Source organism: Sylvia atricapilla, chromosome 9 (assembly GCF_009819655.1).
Source record: "Sylvia atricapilla isolate bSylAtr1 chromosome 9, bSylAtr1.pri, whole genome shotgun sequence".
NCBI lineage: Eukaryota > Metazoa > Chordata > Aves > Passeriformes > Sylviidae > Sylvia > Sylvia atricapilla.
This window is the reverse complement of record NC_089148.1, coordinates 3,155,928-3,183,595: the sequence shown is the minus strand read 5'-3', so window position 1 is coordinate 3,183,595 and position 27,668 is coordinate 3,155,928. Positions and strand designations below refer to the sequence as shown.

At 37.4% G+C, this 27,668-nt stretch overlaps 1 protein-coding gene and 1 long non-coding RNA gene across 2 annotated transcripts in view; both read right to left on the bottom strand.

The window, feature by feature from the left end:
- DENND1B (DENN domain containing 1B) overlaps positions 1-27,668 on the bottom strand; it is a 226,389-nt gene that overhangs the window by 131,865 nt on the left and 66,856 nt on the right. The window contains 5 exon segments of the mRNA XM_066324629.1: positions 12,422-12,532; positions 15,433-15,486; positions 17,244-17,303; positions 19,896-19,976; positions 21,802-21,871. Coding sequence (XP_066180726.1) covers positions 12,422-12,532; positions 15,433-15,486; positions 17,244-17,303; positions 19,896-19,976; positions 21,802-21,871 — 376 coding nt within the window.
- Positions 9,170-9,746, bottom strand: LOC136365197 (uncharacterized). Its single transcript, XR_010744289.1, has 2 exons — positions 9,257-9,746; positions 9,170-9,212 (listed from the first exon to the last, which is right to left on the bottom strand). It is a non-coding gene; the product is annotated as an uncharacterized lncRNA (long non-coding RNA).

The following is a 27,668-nucleotide window of genomic DNA, read 5'->3' as shown; positions in this document are numbered from 1 at the left end:
TGGTTTTCTAAAACAAACAAAAAAACCCCCACAACCACCACTTTACCCTCAAAACAAATAAATAACTATGGAATTCATTAGAAATGGGGCCCAGTTCATTCCACAATTGAACAAAATAATCTTGCAATATGTAAAGAATTCAAATTTGATCTATCCTTGCTATCATGAAGTCTCTCAAATTTCATTATGCAGGCACAGAGTAACAACAGAACGAGGAAAAAAATCAAGGCTTGAAAACAAAGTACCATATATCAATCCCATGTAGCACTACAAACCGCTTAAAAAAGGGAAAAAAATGTTTAACAGAACGCCCCACGTAGAGCTTACCAAGCTGATGGAAAAGACAAGGCTGTGCTAACGTTTTATATCACAGCAAAATTACTACCTGAGTTTAACTTGATAATAGCACTGTTTATTGGACATAAACTTTCACAGTAACAAAACGAAGAGCAAAAAATAAAATGCAAATCTTGCCCATACAGTAGGTGGTAAAACATTATGGATTTTACATGGAAAAAAACCAGCCTTCTTTGTGGCACAGATCAGCAGTTAAAGCATTCACACCCTTGATGTCTTGGACATTTAGACTTGTAAATGAAAAATTACACTACAATTTTGTACACCTATTTTTACACTAAAAATGAAAAAAAAAAAAAAGCAGTTATAAGACCATTGCAGCAGAAATCACAGACAATTACAATTTGTGCAGCCTAGTTTGCTCAGCACTCAGATTAATATAACACGATTAAATATGGAAAAGAAGAGGGTCTGAAAGCTCCTGAGGGATATCATTAGGGCAAATTGCCAAAGAATGAAACATGAGCCAGTCAGGAGAGTCTGGAAGCTGCAGTGGTACCAGGGGACTTGAATGTTCGACAGTTGGAGCTTCAGTAATGTGTGAACTGCAGGTTAAGGTATCAGGAGACTCTGCTCACTGACACACAGAATGTCACTATTGACCAGCGAGCTGCCCGAGCCTGACAGCTACAAAGCAGAAAGCCAAGGATATCATAATTCCCTATTTAAACTCTTCCTTGCAGATTAACATCTCCTTCCTTAGCTTTACACCACACCTCTGCAACTACTCTCATTTTCGGGCTTCTAATAATGAGCATTTTAGTAACTATTGGGCTGTTACTAAGAATTGATTTGGGGGAAGAAATAAATGAGTACCTTCTCCCTCTTCTACACAGTGGGATTTATGAGGTTTATTTCCATATTATCTCTCTGTGTAGTTGAACTAACACCACTGAGAGCACAGTCCAGCTCAGCATCGTGGTTTTTGCTTTTTCTCTCTGAGTGGATATGGCATGACTAAGTATTATGTCCACATACTTTTGTACACACTCTATAAATTTCAAAATAAAACAACCTATATGAAAATTTGCATTTCATGTCTTTCAATCAGAGGCTGAAATAAAGCTGAATATACAGTCATACAGGATATCCTCTGATGTATATACAGTCACCTCCTCCCCCTCTTAATAGGCATTCTTAAATTATGAATTAAGATGGCCATACTATTTGCATGAAGAAATTTCCCTATCTTATGTATGTCCGTTGTATTTTAATTCTCATTTTAACAGAGGAAGTATGCAATTCCTTAAAAACATCTGAAGTGTTATTCAGTTGTTTTATAATCTGTGTTTTAGTGTGGCACTCACACCACCATCTATTCACCATTTTTAATTTTTTAATCTACTAAATTTTATTCTTTCTAGCAGGAAATGTAAAGATTTGATTACTTACACATCAAGCTTTTGTTGTACTGTTCCTTACCTTTCTATTTAATAACATCTTCATGTAAACTCTTATTTTAACATTTCCCTCTATGCTGCTGCACTAGATTTCCAAACATTTTAGTATGCCATGAATATGTTTTATAGTTTCCTGTTGTATACAGCCTGTAACAGAAGCAGCTATGGGATTATGCTGCTCTTCAAACTGTGCCACATTTTATTATTCTGCCAATTCTGCCTTTAAGCAAATACTGATAAGATAATTATGGGTTTCATATTAAAATTTGCACACTTGCTGTAAAAAAATCTCTTTTTTGCCTTTTTTACTGTTTCAACGGTGACTGCATTTCTCAAATGCCTCAGTTATTTAAATAACCTTCCTCTTTAACTGACATATCCACTCCATGGCACAGAATGGAATTGCTGTGAAGCCTGGAATAACACTGCACATCTTAAGGAACCAGGCAGTTCAAGAGATCTGAAAATCCAGGCACCAGGGAGAACTGCAGCATTTACTCAGAATTCTGCAAAGGTGACACCAGATTTGGGGGTGTCCAACAGTGTCTGTACAGGAGCACAGCCCAGCAGGCACCTGCCTAAGGCTGCAGGAGGAGACCCTCAAACACAGCACCCAGCACAAGCTCCCAGGCCAAGAAATGAGAGTCTGTTGCTTGACCAAGTGGGGATATCTTCTGCAGAAAGTAATTCCCTACACTATTCAGGCACAAAGGCATCGCTCTGGAGTCTGTCAATAGACTATCCATTCCAAAAGGAATTATCAAGAACTACCTTGACCGATGTCATAGAGCACAAAAATCAAACCTGGGACACATTTTCCTAAATTACCTTGAAGTTGTCCTCAGTAGACATTCTCCCAAACTATCCTGAAGTTGTCCTCAAGACCGTGTACAACCCTACCTATTTGTCCACTGACAACTGGATATAAACATCAACTGTGATTCCTTTTACAGGTAGGTCTTATATGAAAGGCAAAAGCCTCTGTCCAATAAAAATTGCTGTAAAATTTGTTTTATGTAAACACACATATATATCATTGCACAACTCTGCAGTCTGGTGAAAAATCTTAAATTACAGCAGATGAGTGCTGCAGAGCCTAGTTTTCTCATAATTTCTTAGCTGGTTTGAGGCAACAAATGATGTTGAAACATATCCTCCTATAGTTCACTGCACTAAAAAGATCTACTAGAGCTGTGTTTCTATCCATTAAAAAAGGGGCAGACAGTTTTTAAGTAAAGTTTTTGTCAGCTAAAACTCATTTGCCAACACTGAATAGAACTTCAAATATTTTTGCTTCCATCAATTTTGATTTTTAGACTGTTTTTCTCCATTTCAAAGAATGTCTTTTAGTTAAATAACTTTTATTTTCAAAAATAAGTCTAATTATGTTTTTAAAATTGGTTAAAATTATGTGGGGTTAAACTATATGAACAGCGTGATTCAAACGATTTGAATTAGTTAAAGGCAAAATTTTATTGTTTGATGCTTTAACAAATAAACACAGCTAATTTGAAATCTCTAACATTTGCACTGGGCATAAGAAGCTTTATGTCTTATTCCATCAGTAATAGGTTTACTAATAATACTGAGTACAACTGAAAGTTTCAGTCTGTTTCTGATCTCTCCTGGTAAGATGCTGCAGCCAGAATCAACATGTGAGCTTTCATACCCTGCAAGGAAAGTAATTGCTGTTTCCTCCAGAGTACTCCACTGATCTGCTAAAATAACTTTTATCTTTGCCCCTGCAAAACAAAAATTCTGAAACCACATGCCTGGTGAAAATACAGACTCTCCAAATAACAGGAGACCACATTACAGACTTTGTTTATTGGGTGACAAAAACTGATTACTACCAAATCTCAACAAGACTGAAACAATGTCCAAATTCTAGAGAACAATGAATTACTTTCTACCTTATGGCAATAAGGAGACAGTTGGGAAGGCTGTTGTTCAAAATCTGTGCAGTGATGAACACGAACAGCCAGGAGAAGTTTTAGTTCAAGACTTGATCAAAGAAGGTTTACCTGCTCCTGGGGACACAAAGAGTGCAGCTCATCCCTTCATTCACGTGGATGCATAATTCTGATGTGTGTATCTGCTACCCCAATGCTCACTTCTACCAATGAATCTTTCTGCCAAGGGAAAGACTGGATTGGGACATTTCTGGTCCCTTTTCTGGTGATCTTTTTTCCTTTTCCTCATTTCAGGTCTTGCTAAAACACTGTGACATGCCTGGAGCCACACTACTTCAGCTGAAACGTCTTCTGGAGACTTACAGAAAATACTTATTTGATACCTATTGTTCACATAATTTCAGTGAGTAACATGAAAATACCTGTATCCTGCACAAAAGGTACCTGGCAGTTCCTTTCTATCTATATAAATTACTTTCTTCAAAGCCTTTTCCATAATCAAAGGTAAAAAGAGAGGAAGAACATAGGTGGCAAGATTTGCACACACTGCAATGCACAAACTAGAAAGACAAAAAACTGATTAGCAGAATCTTGTCAGAAAGCCAAAAACAGCAACAGAAGTTAAACAAATGCTAAAGTAAAATTAACCTGTGATTCTACACAACCTTTCAAAATCTACTCTAAGCAACTAAAGAACTACTGTGATAACAGCATTTCCTGAAAAATCGTCAAACACTGTCAATCTCTGTCAACACCATGTCCAGAATGGGTACTGCTGTGCTCTCTCCCTCCTCCCTCACAGTCCCAATGGGCCAAAGAACTGCTTCCCTCCCACTGCCTTGACCACACATATGTTGAAAGATGCCCAAGATTCTGCTCAGTTTCGTTCTCTCATTTCTCATTAATACCTATAGCAATAAACTGTAGGGGATGGGTCACTGTCTCACCACAATTACAGCAGTCACCATCAGTCTGGACCAACCCCTGTGGCTCCTTCCCCAATACTCCCAGCTCACAAGAATTACTGAGAAACACTTTCTGCTTCCTCAAAGGGGAACAGTTGCACAGGTGAAAGGCGGCCTCTCTTCTACACTATTACAACTCATAAGACAACCAACTTTATTTCTGAGGGGCAAAAACATCTAAATCCTGTTTGATTGAGAATGAGATCAGGCCCCAAACCCGTAACTGATGCTTAACATTTGTGGAGACCTACCTTTCCATCCCCTTCTTGAATGGAGGCAGGGCAGGGGGAAGACTGCTGGGGAGTCAGAGTGGGAAGGGAGCTCTTGCTTTTGCCAGTTTACAAGAGAGTATAAATCTATTCCAAGCTCTAGATACTAAACAGTCAGACTAAATGATAAACTTAGCTCATTCTGCTGGCATGGGTGAGAAATCAGTGAGGAAAAGAAAATTAGCAACAAAAGAGAACAGAATATACTGTCCAAGCCATGATATGCAAAGCCACTTCTATGCAGTTCTTTAATTTAGCTCCTGGCTAATCGTTTTCCATCTGCCATCCCCATAATCTTTAGGAAGAAAAAGAGGGAGGACCTTAAATGAGCCATAATGCATTTTCCTCCTGTTGGCAAGATGAAAATCCAGCTCTCTTTTTGCACAGAAGGAAGAGAGAAAGGGAAATATATTTCCAGTTCACAGATGAAAATTTTAACTTTTCCCCTTTTAAAAATTAAAGATGCAAAAGAAAAGACTTATATTAAAAAACTTATTTTCTCCTGGAATTGCTGATGGTTTTTTTTCCTAGCATTATTCACTTCCTTTTATCATTCTTTCTGGGGGAAGGAAAGGGAAGAGATGAGCGTTATTCATGATTTTGACAGCACTTCATATACAATCAATTTCAGTCTTTTCTTGCAGTTCTTGATTCACAAAGCAGCATTATGGCATCATTCTTGTGCATTAGTTTGGAAGAGAAAAGAGAAGACTGCAGACACGGCTTGTTCCTTGCCTATGGCTCCAGGAGTGACATGTTTCCCAATAATGGAAGCTGAGCAGAAAATAGAATTGAAGTGGTAATAGACAGGTGAGTGCTCAACAAGGAATACCAGTGACATACTGTGCCTACACCAGGGACCCACAGGCGCTTATAGACATAATCAGAGGGATCTATATAACAAAGTAGGTGTGGGTGCAGAGAAAAAAACCATGTAGCTTCATTCAGTTACTCAGTATTTTCATACCACAAAGGTTTTCTGTTATTTTTCATAGGCTGAAAATTAAACTCTTGGAAATTAATCATTAGGTTTTATCCCTAACACGTTACAGACTGGGATAATAACATGTCTCTTATGATATTCATTTATCCTATAATTAACCTATCTTTCTATCATCTGTTCAAAAATGGCAGTTTCCTCACATTTCTTCATTTCATCTCTGGGTACTCTTGATTTGTTTATTCCCATCTTGACATTCATTTATTCCCTAACTTCTTTATCTCCTCCTCAGTCACAAAATCACAGACCACCACAAATATATGCATCTTTGTGTCCCTTTCCCTGACCATCTCCTTGATACCTCCTTTTCTTCTTCCTTTGTTTTATGAACCATCTCCACAGAGGAAGACCTACCCTCCCAGAAAATGAGAGGGGTTCTGCAAATGTTTCTCACCTCTGAAAAGAGAGCTCCCAGGAAAATCACTTTTATTAACATTTCCTCCTCCAAAGGATCTCCATGGCATGTTCTTCTGCCACACACTAATTAAGAAGTAGCAGGGAAAAACTTCCTTGTGAACGGCTTACTTAAGTCACCTTACTGTAGCAAGAGTAGAGATAACCACCAGTGATGCTACAGCTCATCTTATCATTGGTGAATTGAGAAAAAAAAATAGTGATAAAGCAGTAGCAAGTATGAAAAGGGGAAATCTTGCCATAGCAGCACATCAGAAAGAGGTCTGCAACTACACTCATTCACCCTTCAGCAACTTCTCCTCACTTCTTTTGCTTCACACGGCCACCAAATGACTTCACTGGTACTTTTTGTAGGGGTTGAGACAGTTCTGCTCAACAGAATAGGGGCTCTTCCCCTTTCAGTTCCCCCTCAGCCCAGCCACAAAGGACTCAGTTCCTAAAGGCTTCTCTCAGAGTCCCACAGCAGAGCCCACATTGACTCTACACAGCACTTAGTTTCCTCAGTTTCTACCAAATTGCCAAAACTCATACAAAAAAGAAACAACTTTTCCCCAGACTGAGTCAGTCGTGGAGCTTTCTTTTCCTGCAAGTGTTGAAAAATTAAATTCTGGTGCTAATTTGTATATCTGTCTGTCTACATGCCTTTTTTTTCTACAGTGTGGATTTTTGAGGTTTGGGATTTAAATCTTTTTTCTAATAAAACCCAGTAATGGAGCTCTTCATGTTTTATGTAGATGGCAGGTAATAGCAATTTCCAACTATTTACTGGCTTTTTCCCTCCCACTCTCATGCAAAGATTTTTTTTTAACCACACATTTCTTTTTCTTTTCACAAATTCTTTCAGCAATTATTTCTCCTAATGTTACACTGTGGCAATGGGGAAACTATTCTAAACTTCAAGACTGAGACATCTTTCCAGATCTGGCTGTATATTCTAACCCCACTGTATTCCACCCTGACTTCCCGCAGCCTCAATGCTGGAAATGTGCTCCCTACAGGTGTCCCAATGGGAATTTAACTGCACCTACAGCAGTTTACACCCTTGCCCAGTTTATCTTAGACTGCCTACACACGAACTATAAAAAAAATATTAAATGCCACTTGTCATTTGCTTCCAGACCAAATGGCCCAAGTGAGGTTATATTCCAAAATTAATTCTAATTATGCTTCTGGGAGCACAGCGAGTATCAGCAGAATATCCATTCTGCCTTGCAAGTTAATGATAAATTCCCATCCATTTCTTGACTTTTAAGAACTAAATTTAGCCCTTGAACACTTCCAGGTCACATAAATTTGAGATACGAATTAAATTTTAAATCTGCAATACTTTTTCCTGAGTGACTATAAATAGTGTGACAAGAGCTGAACAAGACTAATGAGACAAACAGAATAAAGCCAACACTCAGTCCAATTCACTGAGGGCAACTGGAGGCAACTGTAGAAAGCCCTCTTCGCATGGAAACAACAGGACAATGATTCCACAAATGTATTCAGCGCTCCTCCACCACCAAAACAAATAAATCTGTACCTTTTATTGATATTTAGGGCTACCAAAGGAACCCAGAGCCAGCGCCAAGCATAAACCTTTAAGCACCGTGCTCTGACACACGTCAGGTTTGTATTACCCGAAACAAATCCTGGTCAGAGTGGAGGTAACGTTTAGACATTTGCTTTAAAGTGTAGCGTTGCCTCCACCTGCCAGCGCCGGCCGCAGAAGATCCAACCTCGTTAGCATATTCCTGACAGGCTGATGAGAGAGCTCCTGTCAGACACTGGCCAGCCGGGTGCTGGAGACGGAGCACACAGCCCCAGCTGACTAGTTAGGGAGAGACTGCAGAGGTACAATTACAGAGGCATATGACAAGCTTACATGCTTGAGTGACTTGAGAACCGATGACACGGCTTTAAACAGCAATCCTTCCTACCTCTGGTCACAAAACAGCAATAAGTCAACTGATGCACTGTTGTAAAATCATGATTTATTCCTTTGCTTTGAATACATGAGAGTGTGGTATGATGTTCTGGTAGACTACCACAGCAGGTGCACTTGGGGCCAAAACATCTAGGGCCTGCCTCCAGCATGCATAAAGTCAATGCTGCAGCTCAGCCTTCCTGGAAAAGCCAACCCCAGCAGTTCAATAATTTATAGAAAGGCTGAACTAAAGAATTATTTGTACTGAAACTCGTACAGCTCCATGCAACTAATAAGAATACATGCAGATGCAGTGGCGTGTGAGGAAACAGTACTGTGCAAGAACATACAGCCTGACATTTACGAAAGGTCTTCCTTTTGCTGCTAAAGTGCAATAACTAACAGCCACCTCCGTGAATAGATCAATCCCTTTGTTTCATTCTTCCTTTCGCTTAATCCAAAGCCACATAATTTGTTTCTCTTTCATAGTTTACTGTTCAAAAGCCAGAAATGGCAATTTTTGCTACAAACAGATCTTACATAGCATAATCCTCAGGCTAGCTGAATCCATCTCACACTAACGCTAAGCCTGAAGCAAGCTGTGAGGTTGGTGATAATCACATTATTAAAATGGTTAGAAAGTCAAGCTACTAAAAGAATCAACAGTTAGGGCAAATAATGACCAGAAGCTACATCAAAATGGAGTAGAGGGAAGTTTCCACTTGTATCTTGGTAGTAATTGGAAGGACTAGCAAACAAATATCTACACTGAAGGAATTTTTAAAGGGGATAAACCCACAGAAAATCAATTTAAAGGAAGATCCAAAGAAAACACAACAACTGCAAAAATCTGAAGATAAAACAAAGCCTGCTTGGCTGAAATAAAATACAAACTGAAAAACCCTCAAGACGGGGTTTTTTCCTGGTTTGGTTTGGGTGTTTTTAATTAAAAAACTCTACTCAGCAACTTAAAATAGACAACCTTCTTTTCTCTTGTCTTTTCCTCAACAGTAAAAACCAGACAACCTTCTTTTCTTTTGTTTTCTTCTCAACAGTAAATCCTTTTAAATACAGCATGGCTTTTTGCCCCCTTTTTTCCATACTAGGACTATATTCTTTTACACTTAAATATAATGACAGTATGAAATTAATAGGGCAGAAATGGTAGACAAAGAATTCCTGAACATAAGTGCAGTTTTCCATTCCTGGCCCCCACAAGAAGGGCAAGGAGAAAGTGAACAAGGCCTTGAATTATGCCTTTTGTTATCAGTCAGTGCCCTGAGATAGTGAACCAAAACAGAGCTGATACCTTGAAGGTGACATCACAAGCCAGTCTTCATGAACTGACATAAACACTTGATATTCAGTTAACCCCAAAGATAAGACACAACTCCCTTAACAGAAAGTTATGCTTGATTGCACTATTTTTTAACAAATAACCTTTTCTAGTATCAAGCTGTAATTTAGGAATATTAAAACAGGAACCTTGCAACAGAAAGTACCAGCCTGCTGTGTTTTGTATGCAACAGTAAAACAGCACAAAGCTTGCAAAGGCTGATGTCCAAATACATTCCCATTTGCTTACTGTGTTACATCAAGCAATCCCCATGTTAAAGAAATATCTCTTGCCAAAAACACATTTAATCATTCTTGGCAGTTCAATTAAATTCTTACAGGCAATACTGGAAAGTGTTTCATTAACTTTTTAAACTATATTGCTCTGTAAAGAATAAGCCATGCATCACCCCTGCTCTGTTCATGAATGAGATGAGCAAGCAGCACTTTTGTGAACTGAAGCTCTTAATAAGCCAGGTATACTTCTCTGTTTCATCAGAACCCACTAGCACAAGTGAAAATTAACCAATCCTGTGTCAAGAGTGGATCCAACATGATGTGGCAATATGATTTAAGTAATGCTAGCAGACTGAAAAAAAGTGAAGCTGATGTGCTCTCTTGGTTTGGATTTGACCTGCAAGCTACCATTTACATTCACAGCTTGGGGACGCTCTCCAGGACATTCAAACACCACTACAAACATCTGGAAAGTGACATAAATTATTTTCAAGTGAAGACACCAGCAAGATGGATATCGATTCATGAAAAGATTAGGAACAGCCAAAGTGTAAACAAAGTGGAAGTTTCCTACAACCAGAATATTCTATCTGTTGTTGTGTAATGACTTCCAAAGAGAAATGTGATCATTTAAAAAGGTGATCTACATCAGCAGAGTCTAATTCTGGTACTTCCTCTTCTCTTGTCACATCACAGCACCAGAGACCAGCTGAGATGTTCAGCCTAACAAAAACTAGTCCTCAGCAGATCCAAATGTTGGGTGATTCTAAATCATGTCAAGCAGACGGACACGTGCTCACCTGCAGAATGAATCTTCCACAGGCTCAGAGCTGCCATCACAATTTCTATCTCCTCTCTTCTGGAGCAGTAAAACAGGGCTGACTGGGGCATCATTGGAGCTGAGGTTTTTTCATGGTGTGGGTTTTTTCCTTTTTTTTTTTTTTTTTTTTTTTTTTTTTTTTTTTTTTTTTCTCCCCTTCAAATATAGCAGGCTGTGTTTCAGACTGGCAAAGTGAAAAAAAATTCTGATTCCACAGTTTTGCTACCACATGGGAGTTTCTGCTAAGACAGGTTCTTTGAAAGGGCTTTCCCTTCAAAATCTATTTGCCCATTCAGGTCTTATTACTATGTTGTAATGCACAATTCCTTTCCTATTCATTTCAGGAAGGGGAGGCGAGCATGGAAAAGGGGAAAAAAACCCATAATAAAATATGGAAATTTCCTAAGAAACAGTAACATCTTCGGTGGCTAAAAAAATCTATCATAGACTAGTAATGTGAAGACTTTATAAATTAATTTATAGTATTTATTTTGCTGGTTTTTAGTTGTTCATGTGGCCTCTGGAAACCCTGTGTTTGCTTCACCTCACTTCCCAGGACTGACTTAGCTGCACACCCTGCAGAGCACTGGGAAAGTGCTGCCTCTGTGCACTGCCCTAACTGCAGGGCTGGTCACAGACCCAGGGACCCAACACCATGCTGCTCAGAAAAACAATAAGGCAATTAAATAATTGCTACTGCACCTAGAATTGTAAAATCTGTCAGCTTTCTACGGCAATTCTGGAACTTCTCTATCTTCAATTCACTTTTGACTCAAAAAAATTGAAAGGATATTTTTGCACTATTTATAATCAAACAATTTTCACTCCGTACAGCACCTGCAAGTCTTTGAAAATAGTAATTTTCAGTACTATATCCAACCTTACCCATGTGTTCATTTACTTGGTAGTGCAATTAGCAGTGCTCAGAAACACAGAATTGATTTTCCACCACAGACAGCATATTAAACAAAATGTTTTATGCAGCATTCTTCAGAAAAATTTAGGTAATGGTGCTTAATAGGCTAAAAATTCTGCATAAGGATTATACCCTGTGATTAAAACTTGGTTATAAAGTGACAATTTTGTACTGATGCAAAATTGCCTTGGGAGTATTTTCAAAATATAAGGGATTTTAAAAATCTGTAAGGTTCTGTGAAGAGTAAAATAAAAAATGGCATCTGAATATTTAGGTATACCTTCCAAATGAAATGCAACATTCTTTTATTAAGATGCCTAAGTAGATATAAGGAAGGAAAAGAAACATTTTAATGTCGGCAGTAGCTCAAAACCTTTAATTAAAAAACTGCTACTTGGAGTTGTACATTATTGACAGTCTGAAGAGCTGCTCCAAATCAGAGATATTACAGTGTGCACTCCCAAACCACTCTAACAAAGATGAATCTACCTATTACCAGGTTAGGAGAGCAGCTATTATTAGGGATCCTTGATTTCTTTCAAGTAGCTCCAATGGAATAAGCCACAAGTGAATAATAAAGATCTTATAATAGCCCTTAAGAATTCTTTTTAGGTTAGAAGGCACAGAAATGAACTCGGGAGAGTTAAAGAACTCTCATCTCCTGATAAGAAAAATAATTAACCTGACTTAATGTACCTGAGTAGGTCTTACATAAATCAGACTTTTGTACTTCAAGAGCCAGACTAAAACCATGTATTAGAAGAGTATGTAGATATTGTCTTATAAGTACACATGGAACATATCTAAAACCACAAAGGTCTGCAGGTCATTTTGTGAAATGTTCGATATATCCTACTTAAAAGGAGATGTGTGAAGTACTTACAGTGCTTAGTTTGCTGGAGGTAATAATGATTCTTCTCTCATGCAACATACTGGCATAAAGTTGCAGCATGTTGTTCACATCCACAGCAACAAAATATTCAGTGAGGTTTCTCTGTTTAAATTAAAAAAAAAAAAAAAGTTAACAATATAGCAACGGTGGTAGCTAAGTAGAACATTTGATATATATTACTCGTGAACATTTTTGTCTAATTAGTAGGTGGGAAAAAAAATCCAACCCCAAACTATTAAAGAAATCCCTTTGCACCAGAATTTGTGCACTTTAAAAATAATTAACTGGGTTTTAAAGCAAATGAAAAGTTAACTGTGGTGTAAGTTATTAACATTTTGCTCATTTCATTACATTTGTGACTCAGATTTGCCCTTTTGTATTTTCAAATTCAAAAATAAAGAGATTGGGTACTATATCAATATCACCATATGCTTTTAAAGTGACCATTACTCCCAGCCCAGGAACAAACCTTTCACCACAGTGATAACTGCTCTGTCACAGCTACAGTAATAAAACTGCTACTTTGCCAGGCTCTCCCAAAGGCAACACATTTTATTCCATTTCAAGTACAGCAAAACAGCTTGTTGAACAACACCAAGCTTTTGCTTGAGCTGTGTGTGCCAGGACATCAAACACCCTGCAGAACTGTGGAAGGTACTGGGTTCTTCCTGCAGCCACTCTTTTCACCCCTGGTAATAATCCCACTGTGGGGTTTAATCAGAGGCAAAGTCACCTCTCATTAGTAGTTTCAGAAATCAGAAAAGTGGGGGGAAAACAGAAAAAGGGTGGGGAGATCTCTGTGTTCCAGTTGAATGTAAATGTTATTTTTGCAGGGCACAGCACGAGAGACACAAAGGTTCTGAATAAGCTAAAAAAGCTACCAGAAAAATTGCCTGGGAAAACAGCAAATTTCTGTAAACACTGGAGAAAATGTATGAAAATATACTAATACAGCCAATATGCAAAATATTGAATTTCACACATTCGTCATCAGATCTGCAACCAGAACTGCTACTCAGCTCTTCTCAGGGACAACACTGTTGCTGAATGTTCATGTAGGAGGTCTATCAAGGATAGGCCCCAGCAGAAGGACAGACATCAACACTGGAATTCGACACTAACATTATATTCTGGCCGTGGCCAACATACAGCAGCAAGATCACCCAGCCCTGAAGAAACCGCCAGGGCAAGAGGAGTAGGAAAAGCTTCAGAGTAGAGTGACTTCCTTTTTGGGTATATTGACACATTAAACAACAATGAAAAAATATTTGAAAAGACAAACAAACATCAAGTGGTCAATCCAGTTTCCTGCAAATTCATAAACCCATCATTAATTTCAAGACATGGAGTATTAGAGTTATTCTTGGTCCACACTGCATAGAATTTTGGAAGAGACAAAACCCAGAGATTTAGGGCTACAAACACTCCGTTTTAGGAAAAAATGTCGGATCTTTCAAATGTTACTTTTAAGGGGTTGTCAGAGGCTGATGCACCATGGGAATCTCAGTCCAATTTACCTTGGACACCCTCTAACAGTTGGTAACAGTGTGCTGATTCTGTGCTGAAAAAGCTGTGTAAAAGCCCATTCACAATCTTGTACAGACCAATTTATCTCGGGGAGACAGTCACAGTTATTTCTTTGTTAGAGTTGAAAAGTTACTGCCCCTGAAATATGTGAACCTTACAAGAAAATCTAAAAAATTCATTTTATTGCTAATTTCCTGTAATTACCTCATCTCTTCACTCCTTGCATACTCTAACTCCTCATTAGTACCTTACTATTTTGACTCATATTGAAAGAATTAGACTTTTATTACTGGAGTAAACAATAATTATAAAAAGGAATTTTAAAATTATTTTACCTTTCTCAAACCAGAAAAACAAAATCTACACTGGCATCATTGCAAGATCTTTTATCAGCCCCAGGCCCCGCTAGATGCTTTCCCACATTTTCTTCAATTTAAGCTCATAACACACCTTCTAGCCTCCAAAACTGTATTTCAGTAGAACATCAAATAATAAGTTAAGAGATTAAAAAGACAGGCATTCAAAACATTAGTGAAACAGATGAAAATACGCATTTAAAAACTAAGCCCTGTCCTACCCTAGCAACAAGCATCCTCTTGTTTATCCCTCCATCCAGCAACTTCCCCTGGTTTCTTGAGTTGCAACATGGTCCATAGCACCTCCTCAGAGTCCTTCCCAGGCCTCCTCCCTGCTACCAGCACCCTCCTGCTCCTCTCCATCCATGTTCCCAGCTCTGTGTCCTTCCCTGGCCCATCCACTCTGCATGCCCCAACACCATCATCCACCTGGAACCAGCCCTGGGGCACTGCATGGTTTACATATACAGCCATAGACAATTCTAGATTTAGAGGCAGGAAGGGGAAAAAAAGACCTTTCAAAGCTCTTTCCTGAGATGCCTTCTCCCTAAAAACGTCACAGAGAATGTGATCTGAGATTTCCCATTTGCAATTTACCCACAGCGCCATCCAGGATTTAGCATCTACAGAATGCAAGCCTTCAAAAAGAAAATTTAAAAAAAGATAACCAAAAAAAGCCCCAAATCCCTGTTACTGGTGCTTGGTCAGCATCCAAGCGTGCAGCATGTTGTCAAAAAGCCTGAAACAATGCCTTCCTGCACAAAAAATGACTAAGTATCTTGATGGTTGAATTTGCAGCTGAGGAACACAATGTTTAAAGGGCAAGTATTCAAATAAAACACAGGGTGCAGAAATAGAATACATTTTATATAAGCAATCCTTCTAAATGCAAAGAGGCCAGCTAGGAGCAAAGGGTGGATATAGCAGTGGTCAGAAATGCCCTGTTAATGCTTTAAAATGGGTTAATGAATCAACAGTAACTACCAGCTAAAGGTTGCAATAACATACATCAATCATTTCTAAAAACAGTCTTAGGGGAAAAAAAAAAACCCTCCTCTTGATAAAAGCAAAAGTTCAGCCTAGCCCAAAATGAGATAAAATAAGAAATGGAATACTTACACTTTCAGGGATGGTTGGCAATCCAGTTATATCAGGAGTAATGAAATACGAGTGCTAATCGATGGGAAAAAACAATTGATAATTTATGCACACAGGAAAAAAAATTCTTTTCATAAGAACCCAGCATTTAGGATTTCCAACCCCATCTGTGTTTAAGCAAATAGCCATTTTTCTAATAATACTCTTACTGCTGCTAGACAAAGAATTAAGCAGATCACGACATGAAATGACAAGCTCTGATTCTGCACAGCAAAAATGCTGGGCTGCAGTTTTGAAATAACACTGAAATTAAGCCAGCTTTAAATGTTACCATGAGCTTGAGAGTAGCATTGATTAAATTAAGCACTGATTTAAAAATTGCAACAAAAAAAAAATGCTACAGGACAAAATGTAAATTTAGAATGGAAAACAAAAACCATCACATGAGAAAAATATTTAGAACAGAAATATTATTACTTGATACAAATTCTCTTTCCAAACATCTTTGAATCAAAAATGTGGTAACAGAAACGCAAGATCTGAAGCCTGAGCTTCTGCAATCATTTTGAAATACATTAACAATTTTATGCATCTTAGTTTGAGGCCATCTGGGATATAAATATAAAATTGATTAAACTAAAACCAGATGTAATGTAAATTAACTCTCATTAATCCAATGCTCTTATTAGTTATCAGACATGGACTTAGCTCAGTAATTTTAAGGCATTTTTTGGATGTTACTCTAAATTTTGAAGGAGAAAAAAATGAGAGCACATTAAGTAAATAAGATAATTATTGATTTTTTAGCTTTTTTAATAGAATTTTTATGGTGTTTTCAGTATATTTTTACAATTATAATTAGCAACACAAAGACATAGCTTGTTCTCAAGTCAAACTCGAAAAAGATAAACCAAAACAAAGTCTGTAAGACTTAAATGTGTCTTGCACTCAAGGAAAAAATTAATACTATTAAGTCTGTGTAGGAGACTTATTAAACCAGCTTGATACATTTAATAGAAAATTTTCCCCACAAATTAGGTCATTTGGCAATAGTTAAAATTTAAGGAAAAAAATTGGTTTAAAAAAGGCATCCCATAAACATCATGCCACTTGCACAATAAATATCACAGGTATTGTTTCACATCAAGACAGAAAATAGAATTTTTTTTCCTCTCAAGAAGAGGAAAATACTGAGATTAGACTCAGATAGAATGCCTCCATTCTTCAGAAGTATGTTGAGAACAGAAAATTATTCCCTATTTGTAATAAGATCACAGAATATTTATCAAAAGATTTCCGAGTAATGAAGTTATTAACTTAGAGAAGTAATTTTTCTAATTAACAAAGTAATAATATTTCACTCATTAAACAGAAAAGGAACCCAGAACTATAAGAAGCAAAAGCCATTACTGCAGTCATTAAGAGTCATAAAGAAGCAAAAATACTGTGGCATGGAGTCCTTGCACATCTATGAACTCCCTTTGGAAGATGAATGACCTTGGAAGAGATACTGAATTAACAGTTGTTGTCCTGTATAAAGCTTTCTCTAAAAAGGACACTGAAGAATGCAAGTTTTGCTCATCAGTTCAAGGGTTTGATTTTTGCAGCGGTTTTTACAAAAGGATTATGATGCACACACGCAGAGCTCTGAAGCCGGATTTAAACAGAAAAAGGTACGTTAATATTAGATGGGTCTTTTAGGCCAAAGACAGCAGCAGAATTCCCCAAAGGACAGGTATAAATGAGCCTCAAATCAACAGAGATGTCCTAGAGCAGGTGATTATTTCTTTAATTATGATAGGTTTTAGATAGTCAGTGCCTTTTAAACTCACCGATACAAGACAAGGCTGTTTTTTCAAAACTTGCTCACTTGTAAAAATCATCTCTTGGTTCTTATGCAAGATGAGAGAAAGATTGAACAGTTGGCTTTTGAGTTTTCCAACAAGAAAGGCCAAAGCTGGCTCTATTGCTTATAATATTCCATGTTTAAAATACTGCCTGAAAGTAAGTTTCATTCCTTCTATTCCTCCCCCATTTGAATTCAGACTTAGCTAGCCTTCTAATATTCATGTTAACGACATTTAAAAAAAAAATTAAAAAAAAAAAAAATAAGCGACCTAAATTATTTTTAACCTCAGGTTTCACAGAACAATGACCCCCTCCTAAATTTCAGCTGCAGAGTATTTGTTACTGGGACCAACAGGTGAGAGCAGAACTTGGTCCCTAACTGGACAAAGGCATTTTGGTGTTTCCTGACCAAAGATTGTTAGGAAACACCACACATGCAGATATTGGATGTAATTTATGCATGTTATGTACACACAATCCTAAGAACCACTGTGGTCTGCCACCCAAACCCTGCTGCAGCATTCATGAGCCTTTACCCTGCAGCATATCTGAGTGAATGAAATCTGAACCAGACTGAGCTGGCACAAGGAAAAGCAACCTCAGGATGGCAGTTCTACAATTATTTTTCAGACTGTAATTTAAGTCTATTACTACTGATGGTTCCAGTCTAGCTTTTCTACAATATCTGAGGACCAAGAAAGAAACATCAGCACAAAAGACCTGAACTACAAGTGGCAATAAATATTTCCCTGCTCCCTGTGGCATTACAAAAACAGAGATGCCTTTAGATCCAAGAAGCATTGGGATTCCAGCTGACCCATTCCTCCCTGCTCTGCCCTATCCCAACCCACAATATTTGCTTGACTGTCCCTGAACCAAGCATTTGGCAAGAGGTTTGTATTTTGATAGCCATTGTTCAGGCAAGAAAGCTTACAAAACTCTTTGATATAACTGGGAACAAGGCATAATTGAGAAAAAACAATTCCAAAGTCAGACAACATTGAAATAAAACCAACAAGTATCGATTTTATAGCAAGCAATCTGTCATTCCAGTGTAGCCAGTTGTATTCACCAAGACAGCCATGTTCACATTCCCCTGAACATTCATTTTGAGGTGGGCAAATTATAGACAAGATGAACTTTGTGAGAAATGCAAGCGAAAATATATTTAAAACTTGTCTATGTCCCTTTAACCACAGGAGTTTTGAAGGACATTTGATAAAGCATGTTAGTTGCCAAATTATAATTTGTTGTAATACTATAATTAACTATAGCAAAATATTATTTGAGATACAGAGGCATTTTTGGCAAAGGTGCTAGGAACTGAAACATTACACTGACTACAGAAAGAAAAAAAACTATCAACAGAAACAATTCCACCTGCAGCCTCAAATCCAGTTCATTGTTCTGGTGAAAAACAACACACAAGACTGGAAGGACTTTCAAATACAGTCAATTAGCACTGTACAAGGTTGGAAAACATTAGGTCTCTAAAACCTAGTGAAAAAAAAGGAATCTGAATTATAAAAAATTTAAATAAAATAAAGATAGCATTATGTTAAGCAGCAAGGATCAGTAACTGCTGGAACAGAAGTGGTAGACTCCATTTTTCCTGCCTTCATAATAGGGCCAGATGCTTTTCTAGAATCTGTGCTTACTTTAATTAAAGTACAAGGCTTATTTCTAAAATACATGAGCTAAAAGTCAAAAGAAACAACACAATAAAGTGAAGATAAATAATCTAACAATATTTCAGTATGTGTGCAGGTGAAGCCTTCATAAAATCACTTCTTTCTGTGTCCTGCAACACGTGATGGTTCCAGCAATACCCAGCTATTTGCACACTGTGGCAAGTGCAGTAACTGTACAGATGCTCTGAACCTGCACAATGGCTCAGCAGAGGTTCTGTGCTGGCTTTATATTTCACACAAGCTCTACAAGTGTGTTTAAACATGCATCCACATGCTAATTCTGGTTAAAACTGCAGGAACTGTAACAATGGCATATCCACTTCTAGACGTTCCTGCAGCAACACCATCTTGCCCCCACCATCCCATCCCACATCACAAAAACTGGGAGCACAAAAGCAAAGGAGGCCTGGACTCGTTATTTCACTGAGATGTGCTGAAAGTTTCACATAACAGGGTACTTCTACTCTTCTTCCTACAGTATTTTTGTATGATTAAGCAAAAATAGGAAAAAGGGGAAGAAAGATGGGAAAGCAGCCAGCTTTCACAGACTTTTGACCAATCCTGAAACTGTACCTACTCAGACTTAAGAGGCAATAAAACTGAGTTAGTGTCTCCTGATGCACAGCAGGAGAAACCAAAATTGTCTACATGAAACAGCTGGAAGCAAAAAAAGTAGTTCTAGCACTGTCAGATTCCACTGCAGTTTACTTTCTCATCCATAGAGCAGAATTCAAATTTCTGCTTCTTTATGACTACAACTTTTTAGAAAACAACATGAGACAGAGACAGACTCTACCCTTCACAGATGAAAAAAAAAGGTTGTCCAGGCCAGTTAAGGATGGGAAGCAACACAAATTTACTCTTTCAAAGGGTTGAAGTTTCTTTTTCTTTCAACTTTACCTACTACTTCATAGTCAGTAGGAATAAAACAGAAAAAATACTTACCACACTTAAACTGACTAAAGCATTCGCCTTTGGCACAGGATGGCTATACAATGATTTCAACAAATCATTTGAGTCATTTTCCTATAGAGAAAACATTTTAAAGGTAATTAATTATCATATAAAAACTAATTACTATTTACTACACATCAAACTACGTATTGACGAAGAGGTATACAAATATTTAATAACCAAAACAACTGCAATTCATAATGAAGTATTTAAATATTAAGTATAACATTCAGGCCAGCTTTTTCTCTCATAAAATGATTGTATCTGTAAGTTAAGCCAATCTCTTACATGTTTCCCCACTCACTCCTTAAGGGACTCACATCATTTGCAACTGAAAACTGGGGTGGGTACCATGTCCAGCTGGTCTGTATATCCTGGACATCATTTTTCTAAAACTGTAAGCCACAATATATGTTACTTAAATTTTTATTAGATATATCTCCTCAGAACACATAAAACAGTTAATAAGGTTTACTAAAATGCACTTGCAGCTACCTGGTTTAACTGGGATCCGTCACTTTGGTCTCTAGAAGGGATATTTACTTAGGAAAGAGAAGTGATAGGAGCTTTTGTTGGTTTGGGGTTTTCATTCAGTTTAGGGGTTTTGTTCACGGATATTAAATTCTTTATGTTGCCAAAGTAAAACCAAAAGTATCAGTGACAAGCCAGGGACAGCTTTTAAACAAATTGTTTTGAGTTGACAAAATGCTTCTGCCTCTCCCTGTAAGAAGAGGATGCTACTGGACCTCACAGCAGTGAACAAGGCTTTGGGTCAGATAACAGTGCCTGGGCCAGGAGGGAGCAGCATCCTCCCACAGCCTCCTCAGCAGCAGGTACGGCTCCAGGCAGAGGAACAAACCGTTTCCAGGCATGCTGCAACTCTCTGACCCACCAAAGCAGCTGCCCCAGCATACAAAACAACAAACCCTGCTACCTAAATTGCTCCAAGTAATAACTGCAATGCCAGCACTGGTGATCAAGACTATCCCCCTTCTCTCAAATACAACCTTAGTAACAGTTTTTTCTACTACAGTGAAACAGGGACCAAAACCAAGGTCTAATTATAGCATTTGTAAGACTTTATATATATTCCACTTGATTGAATCACACAGCTAAAACCAAACTTTCCTATTTATCTTTTTACATAAAACATCACCACTCTCTATAGTTCACTTACTATAATGCATAATTATTGCTTATTCTATACTTCATGTATTTTTGAGATGTCAGCTTTTCCAGTATACAGCATATGGCAAAATATTGACTTTTTTTTTTAATTGAAATCTAATACACTAATATAAAGCAGAAAGGTATAGCTTTAATGTTCTCAGTAAAGACAGATGCCAGTAGCTCCTTTGCTGTGTAATCTTGGAATACCTCTAATGGCTCATGAATATGCAAACTGAACTATCATGATTCTTCACCAAATGCCGCAAGTAATTTTGTCTTGCTACTTGAGGTGTCAGAATTACGAGAGGTAGTTTTTAGTTAATATGAAGGGTGAAACAGTACATCATATTTTATACAGCTCTGAACAAAAGTGTTTGCAGCTGATATTCAGCTAGTTCCAGAGAGCCACAGTTTACAATCAATACGTCATGCAGCTCTCCAGTGATGTGACACGACTCACACTTCACACAGGACCTGTTTATGCTGAGACTGACACTTTATAAAGGTATATTTTCAGAAGCTTTTTTAGAATAATGTGGGATTCAAGTGACCGTGGAAGCTGTATGTTCAGATTCTTTGAATTTCAGTAAGAGGACTAAAACTTGCTTCTAAATCCTACTAAAACCTTAAACTTTCAACAGTATAGAATCCCCTTACAGTATTTGAAATCGTGACTAATATTTCAAGGAAAGCATTTTACACAAAGAACTGGAATATGTAAAATTACCTGTTCTTTAGCCAAATAATCTGCCAGGGTATTTAGGAGCTTGTAGTATACCTCAAACCATGGTAGGTAACTAAAACAGGAGGAAAAAAGTGTCTTAATAAAATAGCCATATATTTTTCTAGTGCTTATAAAATACTACAATGATTGATCTGACTTGCACATTTTTATGACACGTCTACATATAAATAAAAAGCATCTTCAACTTTTCCCCAGGAATTCAGTGGAAAATCACTGATAGACAGTGATGGTTTCTTTATGCTGGACACCTGCATGAAGTTCTATTAAGGGCAGATTAACTCATAATACTCAGATTTCTTAGTATTTTCAAGGCACCAAAAAAACATTTGAGACATTTTCTAATCTCATTCCTATTATCTATAAATGTTACAGATTTCAGTAGTTACTTGCAATTTTTAAATTCTACGTCTTCCTATACCCAGTGGACTGACAGACCTGCTGCCTCCTTGGAGAATGAAAAAGAACTTTGGGCAGACCAGGTAACCCCTATTTGACAAATGATGCAATGTTTTGCAATAGTAGAGATGTCACATTATATGTAAGAATATTGGTTTCCCTATAGAGTAATTTCTATAGATAAAATTGACTTTAAAAAAATAAAAACATTCACCAATATTGCAAAGAGAAGCACATTAATACATCTATACTTTAAACACAAGACTTTAAACACAAGCCTGCAGCTCGTGAGCTCAATACTCTCACTGAGTTAAACAGAATCCAAGACAAGTAAGACATAACTGAAGAATGTAAATAAAGAAACTCAAAGACAGTGGTATCAGTTCCAATTTGCCATCTTCTAAGAAGTCACCTTTAACAGTGATTTCATTAGTGACCACACACTACAGAACTTTCCGCCATCAGTATTTAAGATACTAAGTCTGATAAACTAAATAATAACAATATAAATTATGCCTTATTTACAAGTTACACACCTTCTCATGTCTGTTAGAATTTTAGCACAAACATTACTGAATAGGTAATATTAGAATCAATATTAGTTGTTTGATATAACAAGGGGGAGCTGGAAAGGAAATAGTGCCTGAAAGGTTTACAGAACATTTCATACCCATATATAACACTACTGCAGACTTCATTCCTCAGTGCCGTGTAAATCCACAGGCGTGCATTTCTTAAAGGCTTTAGCGCGTGCTGTGGACAGACCTTAAATTTCAAATTTATATATTCCAGGAAATATGCTAACTGCAACTGCAAAGCCCAGTGTGCAGAACCAAAATGTTTTCCCTGATAGGGAAAGGAAAGCTGCCAGGGGGAAACCCTGGCTGGTAGAGAAGCCAAGCACTGCTTTGTCCAGTGAGTCCAGTGAAGGGTTATGTTTCCTTTGTAACACCTCTGTTCTCAGTACGCAGCTGGCAGGGCTTTAAAAACAGATCCTGATTCTTAGGGTAAAAAATAAGCACAGCAGAAATCCAAACATGGTTATAGTATATACATTTTCTAGCAGTCTTTGCTGTCTTTATAAATGCTTAACTACTGGGTCTTAAAAAAATAAAGCAACCTCCTCCCCACAAAAAAGCAAACCCCCACAAAAAAAAACCACACAAAAAAAAAAAAAAAAAAAAAAAAAAAAAAAATCAAAAAACAACCCAGAAAAACCCCAAACAAATAAAATCCACCATGAATTTACTCTTGCCAAGCCAAAGAGAGAAAGGCAATTATTTCTTTTAAATCCACCACATTAATGTCTTTATCACACTTTACCATACATTTTGCTGGCTATTAATCAAAACAACATCAACCTCCTAATTCTCACAGACATTTTTAATGCTTGGTATTGCTGACAGTGGTTAAGGTGTGACATTATTACATTTGTTTTCCAATATATTCTTAATATAATTATAAAATTTACTTTAGTGCACCTTTGTAAGGCCACTCACTGCTTACAGGTGTGAACATTCCATGCCCTCATAAAACACCCACCATATCAGCACCTAAAACATCTGATCTTTGAGCATTCTTTCACCTAGGACTCCTGTTCTATTATCTTCTCAAATCATGCTAACCTGGTTTTACACATCACTGAAACACAGCACAGAGAGGCAAACAGAAATAATTGTTCGCTGCAGTGTTCAGAGTTCCTGCAAATGTCAGAGCTGTGGAACAACTTCACAACCTGGAATTACAGCAGGGATTGGAACACTGTCCCAGCATTTTGTCAAGGTCAAGGTTCAAAGTAGGTATAAATCACAAAGTATTTTTATAACACTGCACACACAAATGGGTAAGACTACCTAAAGATTTCCAGTCTCTTGCCATCACCTCCGTGTTAACAGTATACATGACCCCAGCACATTTTGCTGTAGAATATTCCAAAATCTCATCTGATCATCTCTTTTTTATAATGAACATTTATGAATAGTATTCTATAAAAAATAGATTCTATTTCAATAAAACATCAACCATACTTATTTTCTATATACGTGATCTCAGTTCCCCTATTACTGAGAAAAGAAAAATTAAATGCAATTTTTAAGCATTTAGAAAGGTCAAATTAATTATTTGAAATTAATGAACCCTAACAGAAAGCCAAGGAAGATTTTTATTTCATACAGCAAGACATGCTGACCAGAGTACTTGCATAGAAATTTCTTCCCTTAGCAACATCATGTTGATGATACACTCCTATGTGTTTGTCTAACAAAACCATTAAGAAAAACATCCTACTCAACCATGAAAGTCAGTGTCCTTTATGAGCTGAAAGAATGGTAAAAGAATGGCTTTAAGCCTAACCACGAACACAAGGTTAATATAATTTCAATGTGTCTCTTAAACCTGAAAAATTAAGGAAATCAAAACAAGTACTCCGTTACATTATACAGCATGAAACCAAAGGCTGCCAGAACCTGTCCACTGCATCTTTTCTACATAATCTTCAGTTCTTCAATAGCACAGCCTAATTGCAAAAGCTTTTGTCAATATTTCTAATTAAAATGTTCTTCAACAAAATATTACAAAGATCTATTAGAAAGCAAAAAAGTTTCCTTTGTATTTTTCTTTTCTGTATTTGCTAATTGTAATTAATTCAGCATAATAAAGAATCATTATACCTGTTTTTTTCATAAACAATAAAGAGTTCATTTGAATGTGTGCATATACAATCATCCCTGCATTCAAAAGTAAACACAGTTGTGTTTGTTCATAATAAAGACACCATCAGGTGGTTTTTAGATTCTCATCTCAAAGACCAAGTACAAGCTCTTTGCAATTTGTTAAATCCTCAAGGCTGTCAAGAAACACTTTTGTCCTCTTTTATCATAGACTAATTTTGGAAGCATGTTTTTTAATAATCCTATTTACTGATTTGGACTACTCTAGTAAACAGAGTTATTCACAGGTAAACACTTGATTGATACAGGCTTTACATCTTTATCCAGTATATCATATCGGACAAAGAACTGTATATGGAATCACAGAATCCTGTAGGCTGGAAAAGACCAAAGTCATCAACTCAGCATTGCCAAACCTACCAGCAAACCATATCCTAAAGACCACATCTACCTGGTCTTTTAAATCCCTCCAGGGATGGTGAATCCACCATCTCTCTGGGAAGCCTGTTCCAGTGCTCAACAACCCTTTCCATGAAGAAACTTCTCCTAACATCCAATCCAAACCTCCAGTGGTAAACCCTGAGGCCATTTCCCTTTGTCCCATGAATTGCTATCCAGGAGAGAGCCTGACACCCACTAGCTACATGCTCTTTTCAGGTGTTGTTAAGAGCTGTAAGGTCACCCCTGAGTGTCCTTTTCTCCAGGATAAACAGCCCCAGCTCCCTCAGCTGCTCCTCACCAGACTCGTGCTCCAGACCCTGGCCCAGCTCCATTGCTTCTCTGGCCACTGTCCAGACCCTCAATGTCCTTCCTGAAGTGAGTAGCCCAAAATCAAACACAGAGTTCAAAGTGCTGCCTCACCAGTGCCCAGTACAGGGGGACAATCCCTGCCCTGCTCCTGCTGCCCACACTATTCCTGATCCAAGCCAGGATGCCCTTGGCCTTCTTGGCCACCTGTGCACTGCTGGCTCCTGTTCAGTCACTGTCACCCAGCACTCCCAAGTCCTTTCCCATCAGGCAGCTTTCCAGCCACTCTGCCCCAGCCTCGAATGCTGCATGGGGCTGTTGTGACACAAGGACAGAACCCAGCACTTGGCCTCGTTGGCTTCTTCAGCATTTGTTTGTATGACAGCTTAAATCCAGAAGCATTATGGATCAAAGGCTCTTCTTAGCTTGTCCTGTTAACAAATCTTGTAAAATTATTTAATCTTTGCTAGCACACTAGAACTAATCTATGTATAGAAAATTCATCCAGCACACAAATGTCCATCAGCATCTATTAGGTGGGTAACTATTTTTTTTTCAAGTCAGTACAGAAATGCATTATCTGAAAGACAGTTTTTAAGTGGCTGAATTTGACAAAGGAGACTTATAACATGTTACTCCTAACTCAAAACTGGCACACTCATATGTACATTAATATGTACCTTACACACTAATGTATATCTTAATGTGTTAAGGTATACACTAATAGGTATCTTAACAACAGATAAAATCAAAATTAAAGTCCATTATCAGAGTAACCTCACCACCATATCTGTATTCCTAAAATTATTTCTAAGCAGTCAGTACATTTCATAATTTATTAGCTGTCTTATGAAAATGTCTAAAAATTATCAATAAAGCCCTTTCAGAGTAGAGAAAGTAGAGGAAAATCAAGGCTTTAATGTTCAATTTTAATGTATTTGGAAGCCTAAATTAATTTCAGTTCTTAAACTATGCAACCACTACTGGTTTCTTATTTATTTTTCTTTAATTGTAGCCACTGTCCTTGCATTCCTCAAGTTACAATCAGTAACTGTCTGAAAAACAAACATGTAAGACAAGCATAGGACAACATCCAAAAACATACCAGTTTCTCTAAATATTTCTTCCACAATCATGAGAAACATAAAAACATAGACAATATTAATAGATATATATTCCCCGATGGAGAATACAGGGGTCTTTATTTAAAAGTACAGCCCCTGTCTGTCAGAAAAGCAAGAGACCAAGATCCTTCATGGTTAATTAAAAACATACTTAGCATTTTCTCTTAATCCAAATGAGCCACAAGGCAGGAGCTCAGACTTTTATCCAAAGTCACGCACGACCCTTGTTGCCATAAGTAGACTTCCACCTCACCGGTGCTTCTACTACAGCTCTGATAAAACTTTTACATTCATGAGTCAAAGGTTAAACAAAGGAGAGGAAATGTTTTCTGTCAAATAGTCAGGTAACCACTAACAGTCCTGAACTATCAGCAGGAATCTAACTTCTAGTAATCAAATAAAACTAAGGAAACTGCCTTTCCGTAGCTAAATGTCTAATGTCTAGGGGCTACTTTTCTGTCTGGAAAATTGACACAAAATGTGTAAAATTGAAACATTCTGCTTCTAAGGGATTTGCCTAAAGGAAGAGTGAAAAAGTTTCAAGCATGGTCTGAACTGAAGAACTACAAAGCCTTACCACATAAACCTGTCTTCCTTATTAGAGCATTTCATTTGGAAACGTAGGTGACAATTTTACAGTCATAAAACTAATGAAATCTAAGACTCAGCATTTTAATGATGCATTCTGTGTTCCTCTGCTTACCTAAGGTCAACCTCAGAGTCCATCAAGAATTTCAAATTATTTGTACTAAAACCATTCAGGTAATTCAAAATCAATTTCATGTAAATGCAGAAAGTATTATTTCTACTGCAAGCAGCAGTGACACTTAAAAACAAAACCCAGAATAATTAAGTCTACTATTATTCAAAAGCAGACATTCAAGTTTCTACTGTGCCACTTCAAACTTCAACT